General features: G+C 51.5%; 12 protein-coding genes across 12 annotated transcripts; 5 read left to right on the top strand and 7 right to left on the bottom strand.

Moving 5' to 3' along the window:
• Positions 1-29: 29 nt before the first annotated feature.
• On the bottom strand, positions 30-1768 carry aspf4 (allergen Asp F4). The gene has a single exon (XM_073767837.1). The coding sequence runs from the start codon at positions 1524-1526 to the stop codon at positions 537-539; it is 990 nt and encodes a 329-aa protein (XP_073631153.1). The 5' UTR covers positions 1527-1768; the 3' UTR covers positions 30-536.
• A 1694-nt stretch (positions 1769-3462) lies between these two features.
• BDV14DRAFT_9127 (isocitrate lyase/PEP mutase family protein) lies at positions 3463-4998 on the bottom strand. The gene is made up of 2 exons (XM_073777846.1): positions 4671-4998; positions 3463-4612 (listed from the first exon to the last, which is right to left on the bottom strand). Exons 1-2 carry the CDS (start codon positions 4797-4799, stop codon positions 3836-3838), a joined length of 906 nt encoding a protein of 301 aa, XP_073631154.1. The 5' UTR covers positions 4800-4998; the 3' UTR covers positions 3463-3835.
• Positions 4999-5014: 16 nt separating this feature from the next.
• On the top strand, positions 5015-6793 carry hosA (histone deacetylase HOS2). The gene has a single exon (XM_073767838.1). It carries the CDS (start codon positions 5070-5072, stop codon positions 6516-6518), a length of 1449 nt encoding a protein of 482 aa, XP_073631155.1. The 5' UTR covers positions 5015-5069; the 3' UTR covers positions 6519-6793.
• Positions 6794-9384, bottom strand: BDV14DRAFT_168419 (uncharacterized protein). Its single transcript, XM_073767839.1, has 6 exons — positions 8907-9384; positions 8731-8836; positions 8556-8666; positions 8223-8501; positions 7920-8169; positions 6794-7856 (listed from the first exon to the last, which is right to left on the bottom strand). Exons 1-6 carry the CDS (start codon positions 9022-9024, stop codon positions 7221-7223), a joined length of 1500 nt encoding a protein of 499 aa, XP_073631156.1. The 5' UTR covers positions 9025-9384; the 3' UTR covers positions 6794-7220.
• BDV14DRAFT_168421 (GIG1 family protein) lies at positions 9385-11048 on the bottom strand. The gene is made up of 4 exons (XM_073767840.1): positions 10478-11048; positions 10233-10415; positions 9964-10148; positions 9385-9888 (listed from the first exon to the last, which is right to left on the bottom strand). Exons 1-4 carry the CDS (start codon positions 10719-10721, stop codon positions 9751-9753), a joined length of 750 nt encoding a protein of 249 aa, XP_073631157.1. The 5' UTR covers positions 10722-11048; the 3' UTR covers positions 9385-9750.
• Positions 11049-11092: 44 nt separating this feature from the next.
• Positions 11093-12166, bottom strand: BDV14DRAFT_168424 (nicotinamidase; the record flags this gene model as incomplete). The annotated part of the gene is made up of 2 exons (XM_073767841.1): positions 11093-11927; positions 11990-12166. 2 exons carry the CDS (start codon positions 12161-12163, stop codon positions 11277-11279), a joined length of 825 nt encoding a protein of 274 aa, XP_073631158.1. The 3' UTR covers positions 11093-11276.
• Positions 12167-12301: 135 nt separating this feature from the next.
• ssuA (RNA polymerase II subunit A C-terminal domain phosphatase) lies at positions 12302-13636 on the top strand. Its single transcript, XM_073767842.1, has one exon. It carries the CDS (start codon positions 12720-12722, stop codon positions 13578-13580), a length of 861 nt encoding a protein of 286 aa, XP_073631159.1. The 5' UTR covers positions 12302-12719; the 3' UTR covers positions 13581-13636.
• Positions 13637-13645: 9 nt separating this feature from the next.
• Positions 13646-17026, bottom strand: BDV14DRAFT_9267 (putative DNA excision repair protein (Rad26L)). Its single transcript, XM_073777877.1, has 2 exons — positions 16776-17026; positions 13646-16721 (listed from the first exon to the last, which is right to left on the bottom strand). Exons 1-2 carry the CDS (start codon positions 16876-16878, stop codon positions 13714-13716), a joined length of 3111 nt encoding a protein of 1036 aa, XP_073631160.1. The 5' UTR covers positions 16879-17026; the 3' UTR covers positions 13646-13713.
• On the top strand, positions 16964-18358 carry BDV14DRAFT_168428 (exosome non-catalytic core subunit SKI6). The gene is made up of 2 exons (XM_073767843.1): positions 16964-17609; positions 17695-18358. The coding sequence occupies exons 1-2, from the start codon at positions 17311-17313 to the stop codon at positions 18191-18193; spliced, it is 798 nt and encodes a 265-aa protein (XP_073631161.1). The 5' UTR covers positions 16964-17310; the 3' UTR covers positions 18194-18358.
• Positions 18359-18632: 274 nt separating this feature from the next.
• BDV14DRAFT_168431 (high-affinity Cu transporter CTR3) lies at positions 18633-20096 on the top strand. Its single transcript, XM_073767844.1, has 4 exons — positions 18633-19116; positions 19196-19226; positions 19315-19789; positions 19856-20096. The coding sequence occupies exons 1-4, from the start codon at positions 19039-19041 to the stop codon at positions 19890-19892; spliced, it is 621 nt and encodes a 206-aa protein (XP_073631162.1). The 5' UTR covers positions 18633-19038; the 3' UTR covers positions 19893-20096.
• Positions 20097-21053: 957 nt separating this feature from the next.
• BDV14DRAFT_197427 (WD40-repeat-containing domain protein) lies at positions 21054-25229 on the top strand (the record flags this gene model as incomplete). The annotated part of the gene is made up of 3 exons (XM_073772683.1): positions 21054-21475; positions 21538-23122; positions 23181-25229. 3 exons carry the CDS (start codon positions 21054-21056, stop codon positions 25227-25229), a joined length of 4056 nt encoding a protein of 1351 aa, XP_073631163.1.
• A 369-nt stretch (positions 25230-25598) lies between these two features.
• On the bottom strand, positions 25599-26567 carry cyp4 (peptidyl-prolyl cis-trans isomerase; the record flags this gene model as incomplete). Its single annotated transcript, XM_073772684.1, has 4 exons — positions 25599-25785; positions 25854-25960; positions 26014-26198; positions 26372-26567. 4 exons carry the CDS (start codon positions 26565-26567, stop codon positions 25599-25601), a joined length of 675 nt encoding a protein of 224 aa, XP_073631164.1.
• Positions 26568-27069: the final 502 nt, after the last annotated feature.

The raw sequence follows: 27069 nt of genomic DNA on the forward strand, positions 1-27069 counted from the left end.
ATGTGAGTTAAATGAAAACATAGCAAGATGGTAGAGTTGGGGAGGCGGGCTCAGCAAGCACGGATATATATGCAATTGCACAGGCTTTATTCGAAGCCTACGACACCAACAAAGATGACAGGGAAATACTTGGGAGCGGTTAGATCAAGGAAGGGAAATGGAGATATGTTACAGGACGTCTTAAGTGAGTTAAGAGGATACCAAGATATTATGATTATCCGCTTTGCCCAGCTGCTGGACCGGCGCGATTATTGTACATGTAGGAAAGATGCAAAGGAGCATAAGTATATAGGTAGGATGTACATCATCACGTTAATATAGACTAGAAGTGCAGCAGTGGTATATTCTATTTACAAAACGAGTAGGTTGAATCACAGATAGCAGAGCAATAGCGCTTACTCCTAGCCACCAGGACCCAGAGAAGAGAAGAGGATAGAAAAGGTGATATCGACAAGAAAGGGAGTATAGAGCGAAACGAATCATTCACACAGAAGCGCCGAAATCCCAAGACGTTTGATAGATGATTGGTCAGCAGCTTAAGAGCTGTGGGTGTAGTCGATGTCAACGACAAGACGGACGGCGCCGGCAATCTGGTTGCCACCAATGCCATCGACACCCTCCTCGGCGTTGCTGTAGGCGTTGTCCATGGCGGTAGCGAGGTTGGAAATCCAGGAGCACTTCTCGCCGGCGCTGTTGCAGATCTTCATACCCTGGACATCCTGGCCGGCGTTCTGGGCCTGGATGGCGGAGACGTCCCAGCCAGACCAATCGTTGTTGCTCTCGTTGGCGAAGTCGAACTCACCCCAGGTGCAAGAGTAGCCACCGTACTCATCCGTGGGGAGGGAGTCACCCTTGGCGGCACCCCAGGCACCCTGGGAGTCGTCGTCGAAGGCGACGTAACGGGTCTCACCAGGAGCGATGGTGAGTTTGAGAGCAGAGTTACCGTACCAGCCGGTCAGCTTGCCATCGGGGCCCATCTTGTTCCAGAAGACAATGGTCCAGTCATCAGTCTCAGAGCCGCTGAACTTGACGACGTTCTTGTACTGGCAAGCCGCGGAGGCATCGACCTCCTGGATGTTGCTACCCCAGGGGCTTCCAACGTTACCGATGTAGGCGATGTACTCAAGGAGGTTGGAGACAGTCTTCCCACCGAAGCCGTCGCGGGTGTAGCTGTCGGATTCATCATCCCAGTTGGCGCAGTTGCCAGAAGCAGCGACAGAAGAAGCACTAGCGGTAGCGCTGGACTCGGAAGTAGCGGTGGCCTCTGCGGTAGCGGTAGCCTCAGTAGCGGCAACGGTGGTGGCAGCGGCGGTAGCCTCAGAAGTGGTGGTAGCAGCAGCACCGCCAGCGAATTCGTTGACCCATGAGACGACCTTGCCGTCGATGACGGCGGTGACGATGTCACCAAGGTCACGCTTCTCCTCGCGGGCGTGGTGGGCGTGACGGCGCTCATGGCCGTGCATGCGGGCAACGGAGGAACCAGCCGTCAAGGCCGTCAAAAGGAGCATGGAGTTCTTGAGCTGCATTTTGATAGATGGTGTTTTTTGTCGTTGGGATAGGTTGACCGGTCGACGAAGTATATATAGTGCAAGTATATCGCTTTGCCAAATAATGAACGAGGTTCTTTGAATCTGAAACGCAGTCGAGGCCACAAAGGACAATGAGTGTATGTTTCTGATGGACAATGAATGACTTGAGAACCGCACCGGCGATCTCGAAAGGCAGAAACTAAAGGAGTGGACTGATGCTCGACGAGGACGTAGAAACGATGGAGGAAGAAAAGGAAGAGAAAAGAGAGAGGGAGGGAGACATCCAGTGATATTAAAAGCGCACATCGCTGCTTTGCTTGCGTGTGCGGGAGTTTACCCACAGCAAGAGTAAGGTACGGTAACTTCCTCTAGCGATGAAACAGGGGCGATCAATTAACTAAGGCTATAATTCGTGATTGGCTGGCCCACCTCAGCGGTTCCTGAATGCTGAAAATTGGGCATCTGATTCGCACCGTGGAAACTGCTTCGCCCCACTGCATGGCCTAGAACTTGGGTATACAGCCAATCTTTTTTGAATGGGGGGCCCGTTTTGTATCCTGGCGGTAAGGTAAGAGCAGCGCTGCATGTGGTTTCTGATGTGTGTCTCTGGCCAGGTTCTTGTTCCTGACAGCATCATCCTGCAGGGCACTGTTAGGCTCAGGTACACACACTGGCAGTTAGGGACAACGCATCTGCTGCTGGACTCAACAGATCAGGCAGTTCTCGGCAAAACCAACGAGTCGATGCGTTGGTCAGTTGGATCAGACTGGGGCTTTTGCTGAGAAAGTGGCTTGACCACTCCACCACAATTGGATGCTCCCTTCCAACAGGCAGTCGCTTTCTTCGCTCCAGTTCCGCCAACTCCCGGCAAAAGAGTCAAGGAAGTCCCGACCCGGACAGACAGGCCCAGCGGGCATGAATCAAGATCAACATCCGTTCGCTGCTTCGCCACGTCAGGACCCACGGCAGACGGAAGTGGGATGAGTACATTGGCATAAGATGAGGTGTCTGTATTCTCTCGATACACCGTCCAGTAAGGACAAGAGTAATCTTGATCGTGTGGTCAACAAAGTCTCTGCGGGAATCCAATCTTTGTTTGCCTCTGCGGTGGACTTTGACTGGCTGCTACGATACATATCGATGTGCTGACGCTGGGTTCGGAATACGAGGTACATAGTGTTCTCGCGGATGACTGGGAGAAGGACAACTCAGCCTCTCTTCGCTCTCCTGAGTACGTATTCTGATTCCCGATGGCCATGGCCTCGTAGTCCTCTTGTCGTGTGCCCCCCTAGCGTCCGAAGAGAAGGGACGCTCACGACGACTTCCTGCTCTTTCCATCGAAGGACGCCAGGTGAGCAGAGTTCTCGAACCGCCTGGCCCAAATACGAGCGGGGCCAAAGGTGCAAAGTGACGCGGTCGATTGCCGTCTTAGCCCGTTTTAGCCCAACTGCCGTCCACTCGGCACCGCGCCGGCCACCACGAATCGCTAGTCTGAGTCGCCTTATTTCCGACCTGAAAGCCACGAAATTCAAGCTGCGCTATGCGTCATCATTAACCTGACCTCGTAGTCGAGTGTGTTACCACCATGAACCGTTGACAGAGTTGAAAGACGCTCTCATTGTCGGGCCAGGGATGATGCAGAGATGACCGAGTGGGGATCCAAAATAAACATGGGTTCCCTGGATGGCGGTTCCATGGCTGCTGACGGGATGGTCCATGGCTTTGGAGATGAAACGTTTAACGTCTGCAGAGTCTGTTCAGCACAAACTATGATAGGTCGAATGCACACAACTTTTTGTCGAAACCAACCTTAGATGAATAATTGCAGAACCGCTTCAATCTCAAGTTCCCACGGACACAGATGCAGATTCAGATTGAGATCCAAAATGTAAGGGACCGTTCCTCACATGTGGCTCTTGTCGCGTGCCTGAAACCAGGGTTCGGTCCTCCTTCGGGGTCAAATTCTGCAAGCAATGCCCAAGAACCAAAGCGTTACAAATCATGAACCAGTCTCAGGCTAGACTTTCAGCTCAGTCTCTTTCGAGTGCGAAATGCGACCATGCCGACAACTGAGAATGTCGCGATGTACCGGAGTGACTTGAGAAGATGAATAATCCAATCATGTGATCCACGCCTTCCTCAGCCTTCGTGTTCTCAACTTTTCTCTGACTGTCTGACTGTTCTTATTCTTTGATAACAATTCACTTTCAATTGACTGGCTACCTTTATACTAAGCTGAAACGCACGCGATTTATTCCAAAAAACAAGGTTCAAGCGAAAACAGGTGATACAAGTCGACCCATTGTTTACTTGAGATCAACACCGCTGCTGAAAGCTGCTCCACCCGCTGCAGCATCGAGCTTGACACTCTCATCTAACCCACAGACTCGGAACAGCATCTGCGGCGTCATTTCCTTGTCCAATCCTGGGATACCGTCGCGCTTGAGCTTCTCCATACCCTCCCGAATGGCCGCACAGGCGGGACCGAGCGCCGCAAATGGGAAGATGATCATCTTGAATCCAAGCTCGCGAGCTTGAGTGGCATTGATGGACGGGGTTGAGCCATGCTCAACCATGTTGAGAAGCAGAGGCCAGCCCTCGAGGTCGGCGACAACTTGACGCGCCATCTCAACGGAGGAGATACCCTCGAGGAAACCGGCATCTGCGCCAGCTTCACGGGCCGCCTTGAGACGCGCGAGACTGTCCTCGTAGCCGTTGCCCTGGAGGGCGTCGGTGCGAGCAATGATCACGATGTCGCTGCCAATACGTTGGCGAGCTTGTACAGCGGCTCTGATGCGGGTGACGTATGTGTCGACGTCGACAAGGATCTTGCCGCCGAGGTGTCCGCAGCGCTTCGTTTGGACTTGGTCTTCAAGATGGAAGGCGGCAACACCAGCGCGGGCATACTGCTCGGTAGTGCGGGCAACCATGATCGGTCCGCCATAGCCGGTGTCGGCGTCGGAGATCAATGGGGTTGATGGGGAGATGTTGGCGATCATTTCGGCGTTGGCTCGCATGTCATTCAGGGTGCAGATTCCCAGATCCGCTTGACCGTGGACGGATGCAGCGGTACCGGCACCGGTCTACCAAGGTAATTGTCAGCTTGGAAACCCAGGGTCTATGCAGGTAGGGGTTGCATACCATATAGAGGGCATCAAACCCGACATTGAGAGCTATACGGGCCGAGAGGCCATCGTAGACACCCGGGGCGGTGATAAAGCCATTAGGGTCCTGGAGGGCCTGACGAAGCTTTGTAGCGGCAGTGATCATTTTGTCTAAAGTGTAGGTAGCTTCTGAAGTGAATTGAGACTCTTCGAAAGAATAATTTGCAACTTAATGTCTAGCGGGGTCTTGTCTTAACCGCCACTTTATAGAAGGCAGATATAGAAGAAACCGCGGCGACATCGGATGCTTAGCTAAGCGGTGGGACCCGTCGTGTGCTTGTGATTTGGGGATTGCTTCAGCTTCATTCTTCAACAATCCCGTCCATCTCCACCATATTCACTCGTTTTCAAGCTGCTACTCAGACAGTCCACTCTCATGCCCCGGTCCGCCATTGTACAAGAGTACAACCCCACTCCCACGCTCTCGGTCGACCGCAAATCCGCCCAGCACCAGCATGAAGGCATCGTCGCGCGACCGCAAGGGTACCGAGTGTCATGGCACGCCAACCCCGCGGTAGAACTACACCACTTTGGCCAGTCGCATCCTATGAAGCCATGGCGGCTCACGCTCACGAAGCAGCTGGTACTTGCCTACGGCATGCACCATGCAATGGACCTATACCACTCGCGCGCTGCGACGCAAGAAGAACTCAACGACTTCCATTCATCCGACTACCTTGATTTTCTGCAGTCTGTTATACCGGGCGACATGAACGATCCTCAATCAAAGGAACTTAGCGAGAATATCGTCCGCTTCAACTTCGGTGACGACTGTCCCATCTTCGACGGACTATTCCAATACTGCTCGCTCTACTCGGGTGCGTCTATCGACGCCGCCCGCAAGCTCTGCAATAATCAGGCAGACATCGCAATCAATTGGTCTGGCGGTCTGCACCACGCAAAGAAGGCCGAGGCCAGCGGTTTCTGCTACATCAACGACATCGTCCTTGCCGTCCTGCAACTTCTCCGCATCCACCCGCGCGTCATGTACATCGACATCGACGTACACCACGGCGACGGCGTCGAGCAAGCATTCTGGTCCTCCGACCGTGTTTTAACAGTCTCCTTCCACAAATACGACAAGGAGAACTTCTTCCCCGGCACAGGCCCTCTCGACTCCACGGGCCCAACGCACCCCCTCAACCCAGGCGCGCACCACGCCGTCAACGTCCCTCTCCACGACGGTATAGACGACGACTCCTACGTCCAGCTCTTCCGCGACGTCATCGGCGCCTGCGTCGAATCGTACCGCCCCGCCGCAATCGTCCTCCAATGCGGCGCCGATAGTCTAGGCTGCGACCGACTTGGCTGCTTCAACCTCAACGTCGCCGCGCACGGCGCCTGCGTCGCATTCACAAAGACATTCAACCTTCCTCTCCTCGTCGTCGGCGGAGGCGGTTACACACCGCGCAACGTCTCCCGCGCCTGGGCCCACGAAACATCCATCCTCCTCGACGCCCAGGACAAAATCGACCCCGTTATCCCCGACAACGTCGCATTCCGCAACCATTTCGGTCCAGATTATAGTCTTTTCCCTCCTCTTTCCGAGATCAGGAAACTCGACAATAAGAACTCGCGTGCGTATTTGGCGAACATTGTGCAGACTATTCGCGAGCAATTGCGGTATCTGGCTGCGGCGCCGAGCGTGCAGATGTCTGTTATTCCGCCGGATTTGTTGGGGCTTAGAGAGGACACGGAGAGGGAGATTGAGGAAGAGATTGCGCGGATGGAAGAGACTCGGGAGGAGATGGGTGATGGGGGGAAAAGCTCGAGAAGACGGGATGCGGAGAGGGGAGCTGGGTTGAGGGGGGAGTTGTTTTCTTGAGTTTGTTGCGTTTGGTTCATTTTCTCTTGTTGCTTTTTTTTTTTCTCTTGGGTCTGGCGGCTTGGTGTTTGTTGGTTTGAGATACCAGTTGACTTGACGTGACGACAAAAGGCGTTAAAAGTGGTGTCAATCTCTCTTCTCTCTTCGATTCAGAGCTGAGCTCGGTGCATTTTCATGGCGAATGGAGTTTTAAGTTGAGTTAATCTAGTTCGGCTTGCATGGATACCATATAGTATACACAATTTTTACAAAGATAGCAATGATTAACTTGTGGTATACCAGATATTATTATTAAAGCCTATATCTTGCGGAGAAACGGAGATGACCAGCAAGTAGAAACTCCTATATACCAGCACCCAGCAACACCCGCATGATTCTCTCTATCCCAGCTGTTACCTAACAATTATTTTGAGTATTTTGGTTTAATTAATGTCCACTTGAGGCCGCTCACTTTTCTTCGCGTAGACAAAATGCAGATCGGGTATCCAGTATGTATGATTGACGGTGGCGGTCATTGGATGGTAAAAGCCAAGTCCGGTCAAAGATTCGAATTCTATCAGTTTGAGGCTTGTTCTTGGGGCCTCGCCATAGCCACCTTCGTTCGACGCAATACGGCAGAATTGTAGGAGTAACCTCCCATGTCACAAAGCATGAGGGTGATACCAGGCTGTAAGCCTAGGCTAGAGCGACCCTTTTTGTGCTTTACGGCTGAGCATCAACGAACTGGTCGATCTCATTTGTCTTGGAGTCCATGCGCTCCACAACATCTGGCTTCTTCTCTGGTTGGGGCTCTGCCTTCGGCTCGGGCTTTGCTTCTGGCTTTGCTTCTGGCTCTGCTTCTGGCTTCGCTTCTGGTTGTGGCTCGGGCTTGGTGTTCTCTGATTGAGCTTCGGGTTTCTCAGCGCCGTTCACTGCGCTAGAGGATTTGTGTTCGGGAATAACGAAGTTCTCCCAGGTCTGCCCTTCGAAGATGGGTGCGATAGCCAAGATCTGCTTCTTGGCCTTCTCGGCGTCGTGCGAGTCAACATGAGCATTGATGATCCAGTCAAGACCGTCTTCACCCTCTTCCGAACCGCCGGGTCCGGTGTGCACAGCTCGGAAAAGCCGGGGGACCCATTCAACTCCTTGTTCTGCTCTCTTTGCCGCCTCCTCGCGTTGACGGTCTTCGACCTTGGTCTTTTCGTCTGTAGCCGCTTCGTGGTTCGACTCAATGATAGCCTTCACTGTGTTCTGCCATAGCCGTTGAGACTCGCGCTCGCCTTGTTGTTCGATGGGACGGGAAGTAGGGTATGTAGGCTTGGACTTTCTAGCGTTGAAGAGGGGTTCCTTATCGTGAGACTGAAAAGGTCAGCTTTGAGTTGCATCGAGGGTCCTGACGAGATAGAGAGCAGGGAAACATACGTGAACGCTTTTGATGTGCATTTCACCATTCCAGAGACCAGAGATCTCGTAGAATACTTCGCCGGTCTTTTCGTTCTTGATTTGTCCACCAATGGCGTTGTATGTACCGGAGAAGTAACCCTTGGTCTTGAACTCGATATCTGCGACAAGATCGTTCTCAGGGCAGCGGACGAAGCTGTGATCGCCCAGCTCATATTTCATCTTTCCGAAGAGGATGCCTCTCGCGTACATGTTCGGCTGCGTAAGGATGCTAATTGCGCCCGTTAGCTTCTCTGTTGCAGTTCGTCGAACAGGTTCACCTACTATCGTTCGCCTCGCTCCTTGTCCTTTCCGCGGTTCAGGAATCGCAGAATGGCGATACCTTCCATCAAACTTGCGGCGGAGTTCCCGAGGAACTTGCTGCGGGGCTTAAGGGTGCCATCGATTCGAATGTGATGTTCCGGTGCCATGAAGAAGTAGCTTGACTTGGGCGGGTGGTGCGAGGTCTGTTCAGAGATGTAGTAACCGTGAGTACCATCTGGGTACTCCCAAAAGCAGGTGTGCGTTTCGCCGAGGACAGGGTTCAAAGGCTTCTTGACCCCTCTATACGTCTGTTAGCTAAAATAGAGAATCCGCAGGCGATCGATCACGACGTACGGAGGTTTGATGTGCCATCCGCTCAGGTAGAACTTGACGACGGATACGAAGCGCTCGAGAGGATCATCGTGCTCGGGCATGGGGAGGAGGGTTTCGGGGTGTGCCATGAAGCTATAGCCTTGTCAGTCCGCCGTCACAGAGGGGTCGCGATGTTGCATATCCGGATGCGACATACTTTGTGATGCGCTCGAGCATGGACCGGGGTTCAAGGATGAAGGTGGGTAATACAACTCGACTCAGGTCGGCGCCAGGTCGGAGTTGAGCGATAATGTGGCTGAGGACTATGCGACAGAAAGCATAGTTAGCTGAGTGCTCATAAATTCCAAGGAAAAGGGGTTTGACAGTACATACCATTGCCCTGGTCGGGTTCAACGACCTCCTCGTCTCCGCTGACAGGGTCAGCTTTCGGTTCGTCGATCGACGAGCGATTGCCTGAACCACCCCATAAATAGCTCCAGTCAGCGGACATATTGAAAAATAAATGGTGACCGAGAATGACTCGATGAGAAACCAAATCAAATCATGGAAAAGTTCAGGTGGAGGGGAGATGGTCCGTGAGAATGGCGGGGAGAGAGAGCGACAGAGGCTGAGTTGGGAAAAAAGAGGAGGGGAAGAGGAGCGAAAATGACGTGGGGAGAGTTGGAGTGTGAACACTTACTGCTGAGCGACGACCGACGGCGGAGGTGGTGCGCACCAGGGATCTTGGGATGCATGATGGGCTACAATGTTTGTGTATAACAAAAAATGAGTGTCGCTCGGGGCAGGGGCTGGGAGATCTAGAGTTTAATTTATTCTATCTCGAGCATGAACAAAGAAGGACAGAGGATGAAGTCATTTGGTGCTCCGCTGTTCGGGGGACAAGAAACGGCGGGCTTTTATATGGCCTGTTGCTGTTGATCGCTCCCCACCGCTCTGCAGTGACGCCAGTCTTGCCAAACAAATGCTGGCTAGCCGCTCTTCCAGAACATGTCCGAATATTACTCATAGTAATTTCTTTGGTGGTTCTCGTCCAACAGAGCCACTAACCTTGGCAGTGGGGGTTTTGTGGGAGTACTTCTGGCGAGGATCTGTGGTCAGATGGACATTCAGGAGTAAACTACGTCCTGCGCATTATGACTACCAGGGGTATAGCATGCCTAGCGGGGGTGATCGAAGATCAGAGAGGGGAAAGTGGGCGGCTCAGACCCCTTCACTTTCAGACTTTCAGCGTCCAGGGCACATCTGCGCCTGTAATCTCTTCGATAAACGCTGGGTCCGGATGATGTAGCATGACATGGAAATGCTCAACGGCGTGCACCGACTTGAGCGACCTCCAATTTTTGAACCATACAACCTGCAAGAATCGAAGGACAAGCCTTGTCAGAACGCCCTCGATGACATCGTACATGTAACACTCCGGAGTACGTACCTGGTCTTGTGGCATCCGAGTGCAGAATGTATGTTGTACATAGTCGTCAATCTCCTCCCTCGCGCGTGGCGTCAAGTCGTCTGTCGCCGGGTCGTCTTCCAACTCGAATTTGACCCAAATCACTAGATGAACAATGCCGGGGTCCAATCCGTACGGCCAGTCGTTGTATAGTATTCGCATGTCCTCTACTTCCGCGGAACCAAGAGTCAGCCAAGCCCTGCCCAACTATAAAGGCCTTTACGAATACGAGACTCAGTAGAAGCACATACCTTCGTACTCGAACGGCTTTCCCTTAGGCTTCAAATCATCAGCTGTGCCTTCTCCCCAACCGAGACGCTCCTTCACCACAAATCTCATGATAGTCCCATGTTTGGCGATGATCTGTTCCTTGAACTGTAGGTATTTCCTCAAGTCGCTGGGGAGGCGTTGAAATAGATCGATTCGGTTTGTTCCTGAAGTACGAAGAAAAAATTAGAAATCGAGAGCAACAGCGTGCATAGTTATGTTTACATACCGACTACCTGCCGCACCAGTTCCCATCCTTGCCTCTGATACTGCTCGTCTGGTGTTGAAAGTATACCAACGTTCTTCTCAGACTGATTGCGCAAATAGGTAGGACATTCGACTGTCCATCGATCTCGAGGAACATTGACGTTCCAGTACGGTATGCTTTCGTTTTCAGATCGAAGGGAGGTGCTCAATCGCCTCGGAGCTGCTCGTTTCTCGTCGACCGTGACGGTGGCGTACGTTTGGGACATTGTGTGTTCGATGTGACGTGATTTGCGCGCGCCTGCAATGCGTGAAGTCCAAACTTCTTTACAGCAAAACAATCGGCTGAAGAGACGGTGAGATATTATGGATCAAGGGATTCGAGCCGGTGCGTAGTTGTAGGAGCTTGATTGGATTGTTCGAAGCTCAACGGGCGGAGGAGATAGCCGGTCCCAGACCCGCACCCCAGCTGCTTCTTATAGAAGCGATTGGCATTGCCATCGTCAATAATGAGAGCATCATCGGACACCTCAAGGACCTATCGCATCGCGAACAATTCAACCAAACCATTGCGCAAGGGATGAGGGCTGCGGTCTACATGCGCATTCATGAAATGGAGAATCTGACGTTTTATAGTGAACCTTGCTGCCTATCCTCCATGTGGCGCCACCTGCATTAGCCTCCTCGCCGTTAAGTCTTGTCTGCTGCGACCACCTGCAGCCTTTGTTTCAGAAGTCAAGGAACTTCGAGTCGAACATCCCTGCTTGAAGGCCAAGACTAGACCACATTGCTCAATGTATAAATGGGTATCTCATAAGCTAACTCTAAAAGTTTACAAGACCAGCAATCTCAGGCCCATCAGACCGGACAACAGACACGCCAGCTGCAGCTAGTTCGCGTGCTGTTTCTTCCCATCCGGATCCCGGCACCACGCACTCGGTCGCATCTTTCACAACATGGCTCCGAAACCCTGCTGTCGTGGCATCAAGCGCCGTGTGCTTGACGCAGTAATCCCCTGCTACCCCCACAACAAAAACGTCCGTGATACCCTTATCGGTTAGGTAGGCTTGTAAACTGGTGTCTGTAGAGACTATCGCCGGGTCGTGGTTCCCGAATGAATCTGTAAACGCCGAGTACATCTCGACGCGCCAGTCCATGCCCTTCTTCACGAACAAGTCAATCTTCGTAGTGTCAATCTCGGGAATGATCTCTGCCCCGGGTGTTTTCTGGACACAGTGTACGGGCCAGAGGACTTGTTGTTTGGTTTCTGACTCTTTGCCAGGAGCTGGATTTGTCATGGTGATGCTACTTTCGAACGGACGGTTATTGGGAGGCGGATGATTGCTTGCGAAAGAGATATGGTCTCGAGGATGCCAATCTTGTGAGGCTACGCGAGCCGCGAATCCGGGGTGTGCTAGAAGGGAGTTTATTGTGGGAGCTAGATCTCTAGCACTCTGGACAGCGAGTGATCCGTTCTGTATCCAGTCATGGGTCGTGGTTAGCATAAGAACGGACGGCGAGGGTCACAGATAGCTACCGGCGGACAAAAGTCCTCCTGCATGTCCACTACGATAAGGGCTGCTTTCATGTTGAGGGCGCCGGTGAGCGGCGTGAGAAAATTAGAGACCAGAAGAAAGTAGAGTAGGAGCTTTGTTCTAGAAAGAGTCCCGAAGACGCCGTCTTGTTTCAGAGAAAGCTTGAACGACATCATCCCGCCGTCTGCTCAACCTAGAAGCTGGAGCTGGAGCTCCGAAGGCTGCTAGAACAAAAACAGATTAGGCGGTGCTGACTCAGCGCCATGACACAAAACTCCCACCACCAAGCTCAAAACTGCTTTCTCCGGCGTCTTCTTTCACTCGCTCACTCTGGGCTGCGGCCCTTGCTTTTGACCTCGCTCAACACCGTAGTTTTTCGCACTCCTATCATGATAGGCTTCTTTAAGGTAGGCAGATTCTGCTCCTTTATCCCTCTAGACCCAATTTCGTGATGATTCCTTATATATTGGAGCTGTCCTAGCTCACCATGCGGACAACCTTTATTACTTACGCTTTTCATCTTTCTGACTCCCACCACTTCTGTCTCTTGCATTGGATTTCCTCGCATCTACTGTTGTAGCTTTGCTAACCAATCCTTTGTAGTCTTTCCAGGGACCATCGAGTGAACAGCGTTTCAGGCCTCCTTGATAGAATTTTACAAACACTACTTTTTATTCATCTTGACCTCGATCAGACGTCTTTCCTTAAGCCCTCATAGTATCATCATACAAGATGGCCTACGACCCTCGCCTAGCCGGCGCAGGCGCTGCAACCCAGGAGGTCCCAACACCTCCCCCACCCCCTCCAGCTCCAGCCACGGAGACAGCAGCGCCCGCCAGCGCAGCAAATATAGCAGAGCAAACAAGCGAAGCAGACTCATTCAAGCTCCGCTTCTGCACGGTCTGCGCATCAAACCAGAACCGCTCAATGGAAGCGCACCTCCGCCTCTCCACGGCAGCGTCCGCCTTCCCAGTAATTTCCTTCGGGACGGGCTCCCTAGTCCGTCTCCCAGGCCCCTCCATCACGCAACCAAACGTGTACCACTTCAACTCAACATCCTACCACCAAATGTACAACGAGCTCCTCTCTAAGGATGAGCGACTGTACCGGAACAACGGGATCCTGAACATGCTCGACCGCAACCGCAACGTCAAGTGGGGTCCTGAGCGGTTCCAGGATTGGGTCCCTGGTTTGCCGCGGGTAGAGAATGCCTCGAAGGGCGATAAGGGTGCGGCGGGGACAGAGGGTGGTGTTGTAGATGTCATCATCACCTGCGAGGAGCGGTGCTGGGATGCTGTTGTGGATGACCTTATGAACAAGGGGTCGTCGCTGAACCGGCCCGTGCATGTCTTTAATGTCGATATCAAGGATAATCATGAGGAAGCGCTTGTTGGTGGTAAGGCCATCTTGGAGCTTGCGACGAGGTTGAATGAGGTTGCTGCGCAGGAGCAGAAGGCACTTAGCACCGAGGGGTGGGAGAACGGGACTGGCGAAGCGAGGAGGAGCTTCGATGAGAAGGTCCCAGAGGTTTTAGGGGCGTGGCAGGAGAAGTGGCCTACTTTACCGGCTTTGTGGACGCTGGCTTGGTTATAGTCCGGCTGATATCAATAACATTTACATGAATGATTAATTCTAAACATGCTCGAAGGTATAAAGTACAAGTAATATAGTCGTCACTCATGTCCTCGTAGAACTCATCACCGCTAAAGCACAAGCATCATGGCTATCAGGCATCCTGCTCCCCCGTACCCCTCTGTTCCTCCTTCATCTTCTCAGCCAGCACCACCCTCCGCTGCCTATACCACCTCTCCAAACAAGCCCTCCTTTCAGCCTGTGTCATCCCCTCAACAACAAGCGCAAACTCCGTGGCATTACTGAACCCAAACTCCCTTGCCATACTACAAAACTGCCTCTTCATAACATCCTTCGGTGGATGATACCTGAACCTTACCGGTTTCCCATCCTTGCCCAGCGCCGAGGAAGAGAGCAATGAACCGGCAACATCCTCCTGAGACCCGCAAAACACCTGGATATTAGCCATTTGGAAATTGTCGACGTTGGCGAGTTGTGCTTGCCGGCTGAGCGACTCTTCGATTTTGGATGAGCCGATGACTTCGTTGTTTAGGTGGGTGTATTCTACGCCGGCGTTGGCGAGGATGGCTTGGATTGGGTCATGTTTGGGAGTTGGTGTTGAGGAGGTGGGTTTTGTGTCGGTGGTGAAAGGAGCGTCTTCGTCGCCCCGGATTTTGGCGGCGAGTTGGCTCATGGCTTCGTCGTTGTCGTCGGGGTTTTTGGATATATTGGTGAAGTCGGTGTTGGGTGTGTCTTCGAGGTCGAGTTCGACGTCTATGACCTGGACGCCGGCTTTACTTTCGGCGACGTTTGTTTTGTTGACGATGTCGCGGAGGACAATGTTGTCGTTTTGGTACTCGAAGATGTTTTGGAGGCCGAAGATTTCGCCCTTTTGGTCTTTCTTCTCCTGGACACCCTTGAAGTAGCGCCGTTCTGAACTGGCATTGTAGCCGATGTTGGCTTGTTGCTGCTTGTAGATCTGGCGCGCGTAGACAATCTCCTCAATTGTGCCCGCTGAGATGAGGCGGAAGACCTCTACATTTCGAGTCTGGCCGATCCGATATGCCCGGTCTTGAGCTTGGAGGTCGTAGGATGGGTTCCAGTTTGGATCAACAATGACGACCTTGTTTGCTGATGTGATGTTTAAACCGACGCCACCGGACCGCGTGGAGATGAGAAAGACAAACTGTCGCGGGTCGGAATTGAATTCGTCAACGACTTTGGCTCGGTCTTCGTAGGTCATTGAGCCGTCAAGGTAGCTGACATTGTAGCTGGTGTGATTGAAAAGCATCTGTAGCATCTTGAGAAGCCGGACGCTGTGCGAAAACACTAGGACCTTGTCCCCATTGCTATGCCACCACTTCAGCAGTCTACGGAGGACTTTCCACTTGCCGCAGTATTCTGCGTCAGCGTAGTTCATGATAGAGTCTCTCGTGCGGTAAAGCTTCTCCCATTGGTCCGGTACCGCAATCTGTAGCATATCCTTGTCTTTTTCCTGTTTCTCCATTACATCTGTGCTTTGCGGAATGAGGATAGCGAGGTGATTGCTGAGTTTCTGCAACATCTGTATGGCGGGAAACACATAGGTCTGCCAGCGGGCACCTGAGGGTAAATACTGTCGGCAGCACCAGCCGGCCTTCCCTCCGGAACCACAGTCGCACTTGTCCGTTGAAGACTTGATGTAGCTTATTATGTCGCTGTCCAGCAAGTTCTCGTATGCTTCTGCTTGGGTTTCCGTGAGAGGGCAGAACACCACGCGATCAACCTTCTTCGGGAGCTGGTCCGCAATCAATGTCTTCATCCGGCGAAGGAAGAATTGGGGCAGGAGATTCTCAACAAGCTTTTTGGCCGTCAGGCGGGCTTTTCTGAGTTCTTGAACAGTAGCATCATGCGATTGACCGATCTTGAGAGGCTCTGATATGTGTGTTTTCCACGTAGTCACAGGACCTAGTCGTCCAGGGTTCGTCCAGTTTAATAAGGTCCAAAGCTCCTCGTACTTGTTTTGTATGGCCGTACCAGTTAAGCCGATTCGGCACAGTGCGTTAATGTCGTTCATCGCTTTGGTCGTTTCTGAACTTCTTTCCTTAACAGCGTGGCATTCATCCGCGATGACACAGTCCCAGTCTACCATGTTCACAGAATCCTTGTTGTTCGTATATGTCTTGTATGTCGTGATCAAGATTTCGACGCGTCCGGACTTCGCAGCATCAAGAACAATATCCTTGTTGCCACCGTGATAAGCGTCCGCATGCCACCAGCCCCAGCGAGAAAGTTCCGACTTCCAGTTCTCAATCAGGGTGCCTGGGCAAATAATGAGAGTTCGAGGGTACCAAGGGTTACCCTCAGACCTCCGCATCTTTCGCATTCTCTTATCATCTCTCTCGTCCCCGGTCTTGCCGTAAGCTGTTGTGAGAAACGCGATCACCTGCACCGTCTTTCCAAGACCCATATCATCTCCAAGTATACCGCCTTTTTGGTAGACAAATAACTGATGTAAGAACTCAACCCCTTCTACCTGATAGGGACGGAGCCATTGTGCGATGGGCGCCGGGATAAGTCCGAGGGAATAAGGTAGAGTGATATCCTTGTATTCGCCGCAAGGTTGGACGTCCTTGAACACTGGCCTCTCCCGAAGATTCGCCAACTGCTCATAGTCGGAAAAATAGAGCTGATCGTAATCCGGCGGTAGTTTCAGCCCCGAGTCCTTCAAATGCTCTATCCGCCGGTCAAACTGGACGCGACGCTTCTTGAGGTAGTCAGGAAGGGTATGCTCCATCAAATCATCCTCGGATAGCACATCGTCGCCATAATCTTGGTAGCGCCTAGGTTGATGTCGTGCCGCCTTGGCCTCCTGCTTTGGTACTCGACCGACAATTGCGTCCTTGGCTGCCGCTTTGGTCGGTTTCTTCTTCTGGACACCTAACGAGCTTCGTTTCCGCTTGCGAAATTTGCGGTTCTTGAATGCTTCGTAGGCTGCTTGGCCTTCGTTGAAGGAATCATTTCCGCTGGAGCCGTCGTCTGTCGTATGCTCCACTAACGGTATCTTTTGATCTGGAGGGGACGCTTCTTTGACGGGGCGGGATATTCCAGGCGTAGAGCGTAGAGGGGTAGGAGAAACCGGTTCGGCCTTAGACGTGGCATGCTCAGACTTGACGAAAGGATCTGGAAATTCTTATTGTTAGCTTGCGGGAGATGAGTAGGAGCTGAGTGACATACTGGCACGAGGCGTTGGAGAGTTCTTTATCGGACGCGTCGCGTCCTGATCATCGTCGGAGGAGTCGATCGTGATTGCATCTAGATCATCTGAGTCGTATTTCATCTCACTTACATATCCCTAAGCCAGAAGTAGCAAGAGAAAGAGAAAACGAGGACTAAATATGATATGAGGGACAGATGGTGGCAGGAGAATGATGCGGAGAGGCGATAAGCTGGAGTCGATAAGAAGCTGCCCGAATCGGGAAATCAAATTCGTCGCCAAAAAGTTGATTAAGCTACCCTTTCACCCTTCGAACTTCACCACTCTGCTCAACACTCAGAATCCTACATTTTCTAACCGGAAAATCTTGTGCAACTACCGCAGGTTTGGCTTACCAATACTTTCCTCCGCCTTTCCCTTTGTCATCGCGCAACCTAGCAGACGTCAAACCTCAGTGCGGGGAACAATCATTGCAGGGACGCGATCGAATCGAATCGCTTTATACGCCGTTAAACGAACTTGAACGAACTAAGGAAGGGTGTCTGAATTGACAAAATGCCTCTCGACACCTCCACAACATATCCTCTTACGAAGCTGCGCCTTGACGGTCGGCGATGGAACGAGCTCCGGCTGATTCAGGCACAAATATCTACAAACCCCGCGAGCTCAGGGTCGTCCTACTTGGCAATGGGTAATACAACTATTCTATGCTCTGTACATGGTCCAGCGGAGGGGAAACGTGGCGATGCGACCGGCGGTGCCGGGGGTTCCTCGGGCGCAATCGTGGAAGTTGACGTGAACGTTGCTGGGTTTGCGGGAGTCGACCGAAAGAGGAGAGCCGGTGGTAGTGACAGGTAAGACATGTACTCTGTACAGACGTGCAATACAACATGGTGCCCGATGTTCTGGAATTTTGCTGATCGTTATGCTTTGACAAAGACAATCCGGCCGAATTGCCTCAACACTGCGCTCCGCTTTTCAATCACATCTTCACACATATCTCTACCCGCACAGTACTATCAGTATCCATGTCTCAGTCTTGTCAGCGGATGGGTCAGTGCTTGCAGCGGCGGTCAATGCCTGCACGCTGGCACTGGTGGATGCCGGGATACCGATGCCTGGTCTGTTGGCCGGCTGTACAGCAGGCATGAGTGGCAGTGCCTCTACGCCAAGAGATCCGATGAATGATGAACTGGACCCTCTGTTGGATGTATCTTTACCAGAAGAGCAGGAGCTGCCATATCTGACTGTTGCGACGACATCAGTTCCTGCTGGGTTGGCGGAAGATGAAGCGGATGATATGAAGGTGTCGATGTTGACGATGGACTCTAAGGTGCATCACACATATATCGAGACGATGCTGGCAGTGGGTGTAGACGGGTGTAAGCAAATCCGTGAGATCCTCGATGGAGTCATCAAAGGATCGAGCCGAAGATGATGTGTATTTGTTGCTTTTTCCATGTCCCGTTCCAAAACGTCTAAGCCCATGCAAGTTACTCTGTATATCAATGATCAGCGTCGGTGTCTCGTTATGAGACCAAAAATAAAGACTCCAAGAGCTACTAGCGCATGTCGTAGGACAACCTCGCAAGGCCCTCGTGCGTTGCTGTCCAATATCCCCGATACATCATAACCAGATGACCTAGAGGCAGTAGCACACCTGCAACTTAGCAACCATGAAAGACGTTCCTTGAACCGTACGACGGCTGCAGTTCCACTAACAAATTAGCTCCAGAAAATGTGCTCAATCTTGCGCGTGCTGGTGCTACCCGATTGGCTTATCTCGCAGCCTGCTCCAGCCTATCCGACCTGCAACAACAATGCCGTCCATCACTCTCACCGTTCCACGGCCTTTTACTATAACCATGATCTATGCAAGACAGAGGGCGCAGGATATCCACTGCCTTCAATCAAACCAAATGAAATCAGCCCACGCCAGACAAAGCCTAGAAAGCACTAATGCGCGGGTTTGAGGTATTCTGAGAGAGATAGGGCTTATTGAGCAAAGTAGCTGCAGCTCACTGCAGGTGTCAAGTGTCAATTAAGCTGTTAATTGTTGTACCGTGGAGTTGAGTTGGACTATCATTTGCTATATGTAACCAGCTGCGCCCGTTAAACTTGGGTTCTGTTGTTCTTCCTTCTCTTCTCTTCTTTCCTTCCCTCACCTTCCCTCCTGCCCGTGCACCTCCCCGGCCTTCGAATCCGAAACACTTTCTGCTGAAACGCATTCCCGTACCAACTAAATCTCAATCTCACTTCAACTTTGCAACCGATCACAGCAAAATGGACATGGACATGGATATGGGAGGAATGGACATGGGCGGCGGCAGCAGCGACAGCGGAGCCTCCTGTGTCATCTCGGTATGAACACACATCTTCCCTTCCATCCGTTCATTTAAAATCAACATCAGTGAAAGGGCCCAAGCTGACCATCCTTCAGATGTTATGGAACTGGAACACCATTGACTCCTGTACGGCTTTCCCCCTCGTCACTCGACCTATCGAGTCCATCTCAATCCCAACCAGACCCGTAACACAAGACTAACAAACAAACAACAGGCTTCCTTGCCCGCAGCTGGCACATCCGCTCCCGCGGCATGTTCGCAGGTTCCTGCATCGGCGTCATCTGCCTCGTCATAATCCTCGAGTTCCTCCGCCGCGTCGCTCGCGAATACGACGCCTTCATCATTCACCGCGCCCAGATGCGCGCGCAATACCTTACCCCCGCTACCGCGCCAGCATCAGGCCCATCGTCAGATAGAGAGTCAGAGAGCGGTCCGCAGAAGGATGCAGCGGCCGCGACGATGTCAGCGGCAGCAGCGGCAGCTTCATCGTCGCAGTCGTTCCGTGTTCGTCCGAACCTGGTCGAGCAGTTTGTTCGCGCGCTTTTGCATATGTTGCAGTTTGCGGTCGCGTACTTTGTTATGTTGTTGGCGATGTACTTTAATGGGTATATTATCATATGTATCTTCATTGGGGCGTTCCTGGGGTCATTTATCTTTTCGTGGGAGTATATTGGGGGTGGATTAAAGGAGTATGTACACTCTTTTCAACTTGATCAAACTACCGAGGACTGTTACTGACTGCATATTATGAGCAGGAACGATGCGACGGCCGTCACAAAGTGCTGTGGTTAAACGAACTCGAGGACCTAATTATTTGCCCACCCAAAAGCTTAACTGCATAATGATGACTCGGGGCTGGGTTTATTGTCGGAGTACACTGCCTTGATAAACGGGCCAAGTTCCCCCTCTCCTTACGAGAATGCATTCTAATTCCTTGAGCGCTGCAATGTCTGACTAGTTACTTCTCAATGATAATGCGTTTACATTTACTTGATCTCTCCAGAGGTTATCATTTGACAGGGTTTGGTGGAAAAAGTAAATATGTCGACGGAAGATATATATGAGAGATTTAGGTAGGCTCATAGAGCTTAGACCCGCCTCAAGGCACAGACCTAGTCGAGGTCTCAACAAGTAAAGTAATTAACCGCGGTATAGACCCTGAACTCCACTCCAGCACGCATTGACGCCTTCTGGTTCCCACGAGGCGAGTGTTGATCTAAACTGGTACCGGTCGACTGGAATGTTAGGCGTGACGCCATACTAACCCTACCTGATACCGGCCAGTCAAGGACTCAAGATACCTTCTCTGTATTTTTGCCAGATGAACACGTGCTTCTTGGAGCTATCGGTCCAGTATCTCTGTTCTAGCACGAGGCGCGACCAATCGAAATCCGGTGTTGGTGTAATATCAAGTCAGTCCGGCGGTTATTGTTGCGATACCATGATTATTAACGCTGAATCTGACACATTCGCTTGCCTTCTAACCCAGAATCAATCCTAGACGAGAGAAAATCTGCTTGGGTCCTTAGCCACGCTAGGTACCCAGTTATTAGCCCTGTGCTACCGGCATGTCCTAGATTGCGGCGCAGCCGCCTAGACTTAGCAAGGCCGTGGCAGTGAGTTTTGAAGCCCCCACCGACGATCGAATTGGATCAAGAAAAAGCAGCCTTCTCGCCAGTTCTTGGGACTCAGCCCCAGCTTTGTCGATCAAGGGAATGCGGATGGCGAACCTCATTCGTTCCGGTGGGATGACAACTGACGTGTCACAACTCGCGACAAACGAGCAAGCGCCGCAGCCCCCACCGCATGTTGGATCGCGATCCATCGCACTGGGCTCGGCCCGTGCCAATATTCCCTTCCCCGTGGTCTGCAAAAAAGGGGTTTTTCTTGAGAACTTCAACAGCAGAGCGATCGATCTCGGGCGGTTGCCCAGAGAAGTCCAGCGATCCCAAGATGAGCGACCCAATTTCCATCATGACGAGCGTAGTTGCTCTGGTTGAGATGTCAGAGTACATCGTGAAGACCTGCGAACATTATATCACCCGTGTGAAAAAAGCAAGACAGGAAATTACTCGCCTGTTGCAGGAGGTCAAATCTCTTTCAGGAGTGCTAAAATCGCTGAAAGAGCTTGTAGAGGGGCCCAACGGCGAGAAGCTTAGCATTACTCGTACTCTGTTGAGCGATCTTGAAAGCTGCTCGTCTGTCCTCAAAGGCATAGACGCGAAGATCAGACCAGATGAAACCAAAAACCCAATGCGTCGATGGGGATGGCGAGCGCTGAAGTGGCCTTTGAAGAGCCAGGAGGTGGAGAAAAGCGTTAATGATCTGGAGAAGTTCAAGACCACCTTTTCTCTCGCGTTAGAAGCCGACAAATTGTATGTATAGAAGACCCTCCTGTATCTTCAGTGCAGCTGTGAGGCTTACTTTCGCTGTTCAGGACCTATACCATTGCTATTGACCAGAAGATAACGCTCGGTCAATTGCAGGTAGCCAAGGGCGCAACATTTGATGCCTATGAGAACAAGCATGATGAATGCTTTCGCGGAACGCGAGTCGAGCTTTTGGAAAAGCTGGAAAGCTGGGCAAAGTCGCCGGGTGGGAAGCCCATCTTCTGGGTCAACGGCAGAGCAGGCACTGGCAAGTCGACAATATCGCGGACTATTGCGAGCCGCCTCAAGGGCGCGAAAATGCTTGGAGCTAGTTTCTTCTTCAAGAGAGGTGAAGAGGGTCTTCAAAACGCCCAGAAGCTTTTTCCGACGCTGGTTCAGCAATTGGTAGATAAGATACCTCAGCTTGTCCCTGGTGTTCAGAAAGCCATCGAGGAGGATAGCAGTATCGGAGATAAGGCGCTTCGTGAACAGTTCGAGAAGCTGCTCCTCCACCCATTGCAGGAAACAAAGAAAAACTCGACCGACATTCTGGTGGTTGTCATTGACGCACTGGACGAATGCGAGCGAGAGGAAGATATTAGGCTTCTTCTTCGTCTTCTGCCTCAGCTCCAGAGCGTAACTGCAGTGCGACTCAAGTTTTTGCTGACAGGCAGACCGGAACTGTTTATCAGACTGGGGTTCATGGAGGTTGGCGATGGCTACCAGGACCTGATCTTGCATGACATAGCAGAGGAAGTGATTGAGCGGGACATTTCCTTGTTTCTGGAGGATAGATTGTGTCAGATTAGGAAGGAGTGGGAGTTTCGCCGGGTCGTTCTTTCTTCCGACTGGCCCGGAGAGCAGAACACCACCGCTCTCGTCAAGATGTCCGTTCCCTTGTTCATCTTTGCTGCCACCATCTGTCGCTTACTGCAGGACGATCAATGGCACCCAGAGGACAGCCTCAAGGACATCCTTTCGCAGCAAAGTCATGGCTCCCAGCTTGATCAGACCTACCTTCCCGTTCTCAACAGACTTCCAGTCACCCAGAACAACAAGAAGGCCAAGCAGCTTACTGATGAGTATCGAAGATTGCTTGGAACAATCATTGTGCTTCAGGCTCCCCTATCCGCCGGTACACTTTCAAAACTCACTGGAGTTCCCAGAACCTCATTACACCAACGCCTGAACTCCCTCCATTCGGTATTATCCGTACCCGAAGATGAGAAAGAACCTGTCAGATTATTCCACTTATCATTTCGAGATTTCCTGGTTGACGAGGACACGCGTGGCAAGACTCCTTTATGGATAGATGAAGCAGAAGCCAACAGACATCTGGCGACTCATTGCTTCGATGTCATGCGACATGGTTTGCGGAAGAACATCTGCCAGCTACCGAGCTACGGGACCTCGCGTACTGAAATCGACCAAAAGACCATAAAAGACTATCTCACGCCAGAGCTGCAATATTCTTGTCGCTATTGGGCAACCCATTATACTCAGTGCGGGATCTTTGGGGGTGACTCCATTGAAGTCTTCGGCTTTTTGAAAGAGCATCTGCTGCATTGGATCGAGGCAATGAGTATTTTGGGTGCTGCATCTGCAGCCTTACAAATTACAGCTGATGTACAATCATTTTTGTTGGTTTCTTCGGTCAGTTTCCCAAAGTCAACCAGTTGCGTAAAATTACTGACGCGCCGGGATTGCAAAGCCGGACCATTATACTGAAGTATCGGAGTTCCTTCACGATGCAGAAAGATTTATGCTTCGGAATAGATCTATATTGGATGATGCGCCTCTCCAAGTATATGCATCTGCCCTTGCTTTTGCCCCCAAAGGCTCAATTATGCGAACCATCTTTGAGAATGATATACCGAGTTGGATAAACGGCCTTCCAGAAGTCGAGGACGATTGGGGCGCTCTCATACAGACTATCCAGGGTCATTCTAGTAGCGTCGGCTCCGTGGCTTTCTCACCAGATGGACAGCTATTAGCATCTGGTGCGCATGACGGAACCGTTAAGCTGTGGAATCCAGTCACAGGCGAACTGCAGCAGACTCTTACAGGTCACGATGGCCCTGCGACCGTCGCTCTCTCAGCGCAATTCCTGGTATCAAGCTCGTGCGGTTCTCTCCGTATATCAGACCCCTTCACCGGTGAACTTCTCCATACTTTGGACAGCCATGTGACTCGCAAAGAAAGGAACTTAGCTTTCTCTCCTGATGGTCTGTTGGCGTTTGACGCTCCGGTTAATATCATACAGATTTGGAACCCAAAGACCGGCCAACTCATGCAGACTTTGGCAGGTCATGACGGTGAGCTTACTGGTCTAGATTTTTCGTCTGAGCTCTTGATATCAAGCTACAGAGACAACACGATCTGGCTCTGGGACACTGCTACTTGGGAACTACGGTTTAGATTCAAGGGCCATTCGGGAGAAGTGAGACGTTCGGCGCTTTCTGCCACCGGGAGTCTAGCAACTGGCGCACCAGACGGGACTATAAAGCTTTGGAACCCCAGAACAGGTGAACTTCAGCAAACTCTTTACCCCAATGCCTCAACGGGCTCGATAGTTTCCATAGCTTTTGCGCCGGATGGCCTGATTCTGGCATCCATTGCAATGGACGCAATTATTCGAATATGGGACTCATCTAGTGGCCTATTGCAAAACACTCTATATGGAGGCGATGGCCAATTTATTCCATCAATAGCATTTTCGCCAACAGACCAGGTTATAGCATCGGCTTCCTTGGATTGCAACATCATGCTTTGGAGCCCGTCTATCGAAGGGCCTCAACCACAACTTATGGATCGTGACAGTGTGTTTGCTATGACGTTCTCCGAAGATTGTCAGCTCTTAGCAGCTGGCTTGAGTAACGGTATTGTTCAGCTCTGGGACCCTTTAAGCGGTAGTTTACGATGGACTTCTCCTCGCCATCCAGAGTCCGAAACAACCTTGAGCATCGCCTTCTCCCCCGATAATCAATTTCTAGCTTCGTCCAGCGGTGACATGACAATAACAATCTGGAGCACTATTACAGGTGCTCAGCAGCGGAAACTGCTCGGTCACACTGATCGAATTGGGTGTATTAAGTTCTCACCAAACGGCAAGCTCCTAGCGTCAGGCTCAATGGATCGAACCGTCAGACTTTGGGATTTCGACGCAGACGAACAATATGATAACCTTGTTATTACAGAGGAACATGATGTTGACTGTATTGCCTTCTCATCAGACAGCCGCTACGTTGCGTCTGGGGCTCATTCCCTCCATATTTGGGATGTTACTTCCAAAAATCTTGAGCAAACTCTGAAGGGCCATGACGATGGCATTGCTGCCGTGGTCTTCGCTCCACAATCTGACTGCCAGCTCCTAGCGACAGGTTCTCAAAGTGAAATAAAGCTATGGAACTCCTCCAGCGGTCAGTTGCTCCATACTTTTTCTGTCTCTGAGGGTGACTCTTTGGGCTTGGCTTTTTCCAGCATTGGGCCATTCATAAGCACAGCAAGGCTGCGACTCTGCATCGAGGAATGGTATAAGCATGATACCAGTGTGATTGCCGATAATGACTACTATGATGTTGGTGCATTTTTTTCGCGCAACCCCGAAGATTTACTAGGCCGGCATGATCGTTGGGTGTGTCTTCAAAGCAAAAAACTGTTGTACCTTCCAGTTAAGTACCAGTACTTTTGCTTTGCCGTGGCGAGAAATCGTATTGCTATCGGCTTTAACTCAGAAGTGCTGTTCCTTTCAGCGCCGTAACGGAAACGCAACCTCCGTTTTGTTATCCGCTTATCCTTGTCATTCACGAATATCAGAAATTTGTGGTGGCCGAAATCCCAGACCGAAAGAGGCTGAGCACGGGACTGTGACCACCGGCCAGGAACCATTCCGCCCTCCAAGACCATCTTATTGCGAATTTTATGGAAAACCGGCTCCGCTGCCAATATGGACATGACATGCTACATATTCTTGTTCATGACAGACGGTTCATGTACCGAACCCAGTAATAGTTATCAACGCTCTACTAAAATACAGGAGGCAGGAAGGGAGCGAAAGCAGGGCTATCTACTTGCGACAGCTGCAGTCGGCTCGAGTCCCTACCATCAAGCAATGGCATATCCGGTTTGCCTACAGCTCACCACTGTCGACAATGTGGGGGACGAAGCTGCCCTTGGGAGCGCCACTTTGGCTGCCCAGGGCCTCGATTTCCTGAACGACCTTGTAGGACTCAGCGTCGGCAACCTCACCGAACACGACGTGCCGGCCGTCGAGCCAAGAGGTCACAGCGGTGGTGATGAAGAATTGGGATCCGTTGCTATAGAACTGTTCAGCGAACGAACCAATAATCGTGCCAAGGCCAGCAGTTCGGGGTGGGGGACGTACGTGTGCTTGCCAGCGTTGGCCATGGAGAGGATACCGGGCTTGCTGTGAGCGAGCTTGAAGTTCTCGTCGTCAAACTTGTTGCCGTAGATAGACTTGCCGCCAGTGCCCTGAATTCTATGGTTATTCAATGCTTTTTGCAAGGGCTATAGAGAACACTCACGTTGCCGCGGGTGAAGTCACCACCCTGGATCATGAACTGAGGAATGATACGGTGGAAAGGCGAGCCCTTGTAGGTCAAAGTCTCCTTCTGTTGGTTGGTGAAACCAACGCACAGCTCGCGGAAGTTCTTAGCGGTCTTGGGAACAACATCATCGAAGAGGTTGAACACAATGCGGCTGGTCTTGGCTATAACACAACAAAGCCATTGTCAGCAAACCTTATCAAAACTTAACCCATTGTCACCGATAAGCAACACAAATCGCTTTGCAAAGCCATTGCCCGCCCGCAATTGAGTTCCCCAGGATAAAAACGAAACAGGCGATCCCCGCAGTCCAAAAGAACAAAATAGTGTAACGTACCAGCACCCTTATTCTCATACTTAACATCAAAGAAAACCTGAGAACCCATCGCCGCAGCGGAAGCATGGAAGCCACGGAAAGACAGAGGGGCAGAAGCAGGGCGAGCGCAATTGACGACAGAGGAGAGGAGGGGTCGAGTCGCAGCGGACAGCGAAACAGGTGGGGTCACCACCGACTTGAAGCTGCGGGAGAACATTGTTGCTGGTGTTGGAGGGGCAGGGATTTGGTGGGGTGTGCTAGTAGAGGACTTGTGTTAGCTGGGCTAGGACTAGGTAGGAGCTTCTCGGGCCCGGAGACGTGCGGGCTCGGAGGTGCGGTTGGGCGGGCGGGAGGGGACAGGTGTGCAGGTTTGTGGTTTGAGATGGAGCTGGGATTGGGATTGTTGAGCGCGCTATTGGGCTCGGGGGTATCGGTGTAGGTGTACCGAATGCCCCAAGGGAAGGTCGGGCGATGCGAAGAGGATCAATTCGACGAATTGACCTGGAGAACTCACATGAAGAAAGTTGGTGAAGGTAAGCTGTCAAGAGCTCCAAATATCTTAACAAGCTTCAAAAGGCCAAATATTCCGAATAAAGGACAATATATAAGATACAAAGAGATCGCAAGATCTAAACGAAAAAAGATGATAGTACAATAAAAGTACAAGTGTGAACGATGAGAGCAAAGTTGAAGCTGAACGGCGAACGCGAGAGATGAGT

Source organism: Aspergillus stella-maris (genome assembly GCF_047715825.1).
Source record: "Aspergillus stella-maris strain CBS 113639 unplaced genomic scaffold BDV14scaffold_10, whole genome shotgun sequence".
NCBI lineage: Eukaryota > Fungi > Ascomycota > Eurotiomycetes > Eurotiales > Aspergillaceae > Aspergillus > Aspergillus stella-maris.

Coding starts and splice junctions, on each gene's coding strand:
- BDV14DRAFT_168419 (XM_073767839.1), bottom strand. CDS start 9,024: ATGTCCGCTGACTGGAGCTATTTATGGGGTGGTTCAGGCAATCGCTCG. Junction 8,837..8,906: donor TGAACCCGACCAGGGCAATG/GTATGTACTGTC, acceptor TCTGTCGCATAG/TCCTCAGCCACATTATCGCT. Junction 8,170..8,222: donor AAGGAGCGAGGCGAACGATA/GTAGGTGAACCT, acceptor GGGCGCAATTAG/CATCCTTACGCAGCCGAACA.
- ssuA (XM_073767842.1), top strand. CDS start 12,720: ATGGCCTACGACCCTCGCCTAGCCGGCGCAGGCGCTGCAACCCAGGAG.
- BDV14DRAFT_168428 (XM_073767843.1), top strand. CDS start 17,311: ATGCCTCTCGACACCTCCACAACATATCCTCTTACGAAGCTGCGCCTT. Junction 17,610..17,694: donor AGAGCCGGTGGTAGTGACAG/GTAAGACATGTA, acceptor GCTTTGACAAAG/ACAATCCGGCCGAATTGCCT.
- BDV14DRAFT_168421 (XM_073767840.1), bottom strand. CDS start 10,721: ATGTCCCAAACGTACGCCACCGTCACGGTCGACGAGAAACGAGCAGCT. Junction 10,149..10,232: donor AAAGCCGTTCGAGTACGAAG/GTATGTGCTTCT, acceptor CCGCGGAAGTAG/AGGACATGCGAATACTATAC. Junction 9,889..9,963: donor CTCGGATGCCACAAGACCAG/GTACGTACTCCG, acceptor CGATTCTTGCAG/GTTGTATGGTTCAAAAATTG.
- BDV14DRAFT_9127 (XM_073777846.1), bottom strand. CDS start 4,799: ATGATCACTGCCGCTACAAAGCTTCGTCAGGCCCTCCAGGACCCTAAT. Junction 4,613..4,670: donor GGTTTGATGCCCTCTATATG/GTATGCAACCCC, acceptor TTACCTTGGTAG/ACCGGTGCCGGTACCGCTGC.
- BDV14DRAFT_168431 (XM_073767844.1), top strand. CDS start 19,039: ATGGACATGGACATGGATATGGGAGGAATGGACATGGGCGGCGGCAGC. Junction 19,117..19,195: donor GAGCCTCCTGTGTCATCTCG/GTATGAACACAC, acceptor ACCATCCTTCAG/ATGTTATGGAACTGGAACAC. Junction 19,227..19,314: donor CTGGAACACCATTGACTCCT/GTACGGCTTTCC, acceptor AACAAACAACAG/GCTTCCTTGCCCGCAGCTGG.
- BDV14DRAFT_9267 (XM_073777877.1), bottom strand. CDS start 16,878: ATGAAATACGACTCAGATGATCTAGATGCAATCACGATCGACTCCTCC. Junction 16,722..16,775: donor CTCTCCAACGCCTCGTGCCA/GTATGTCACTCA, acceptor AAGAATTTCCAG/ATCCTTTCGTCAAGTCTGAG.
- hosA (XM_073767838.1), top strand. CDS start 5,070: ATGCCCCGGTCCGCCATTGTACAAGAGTACAACCCCACTCCCACGCTC.
- aspf4 (XM_073767837.1), bottom strand. CDS start 1,526: ATGCAGCTCAAGAACTCCATGCTCCTTTTGACGGCCTTGACGGCTGGT.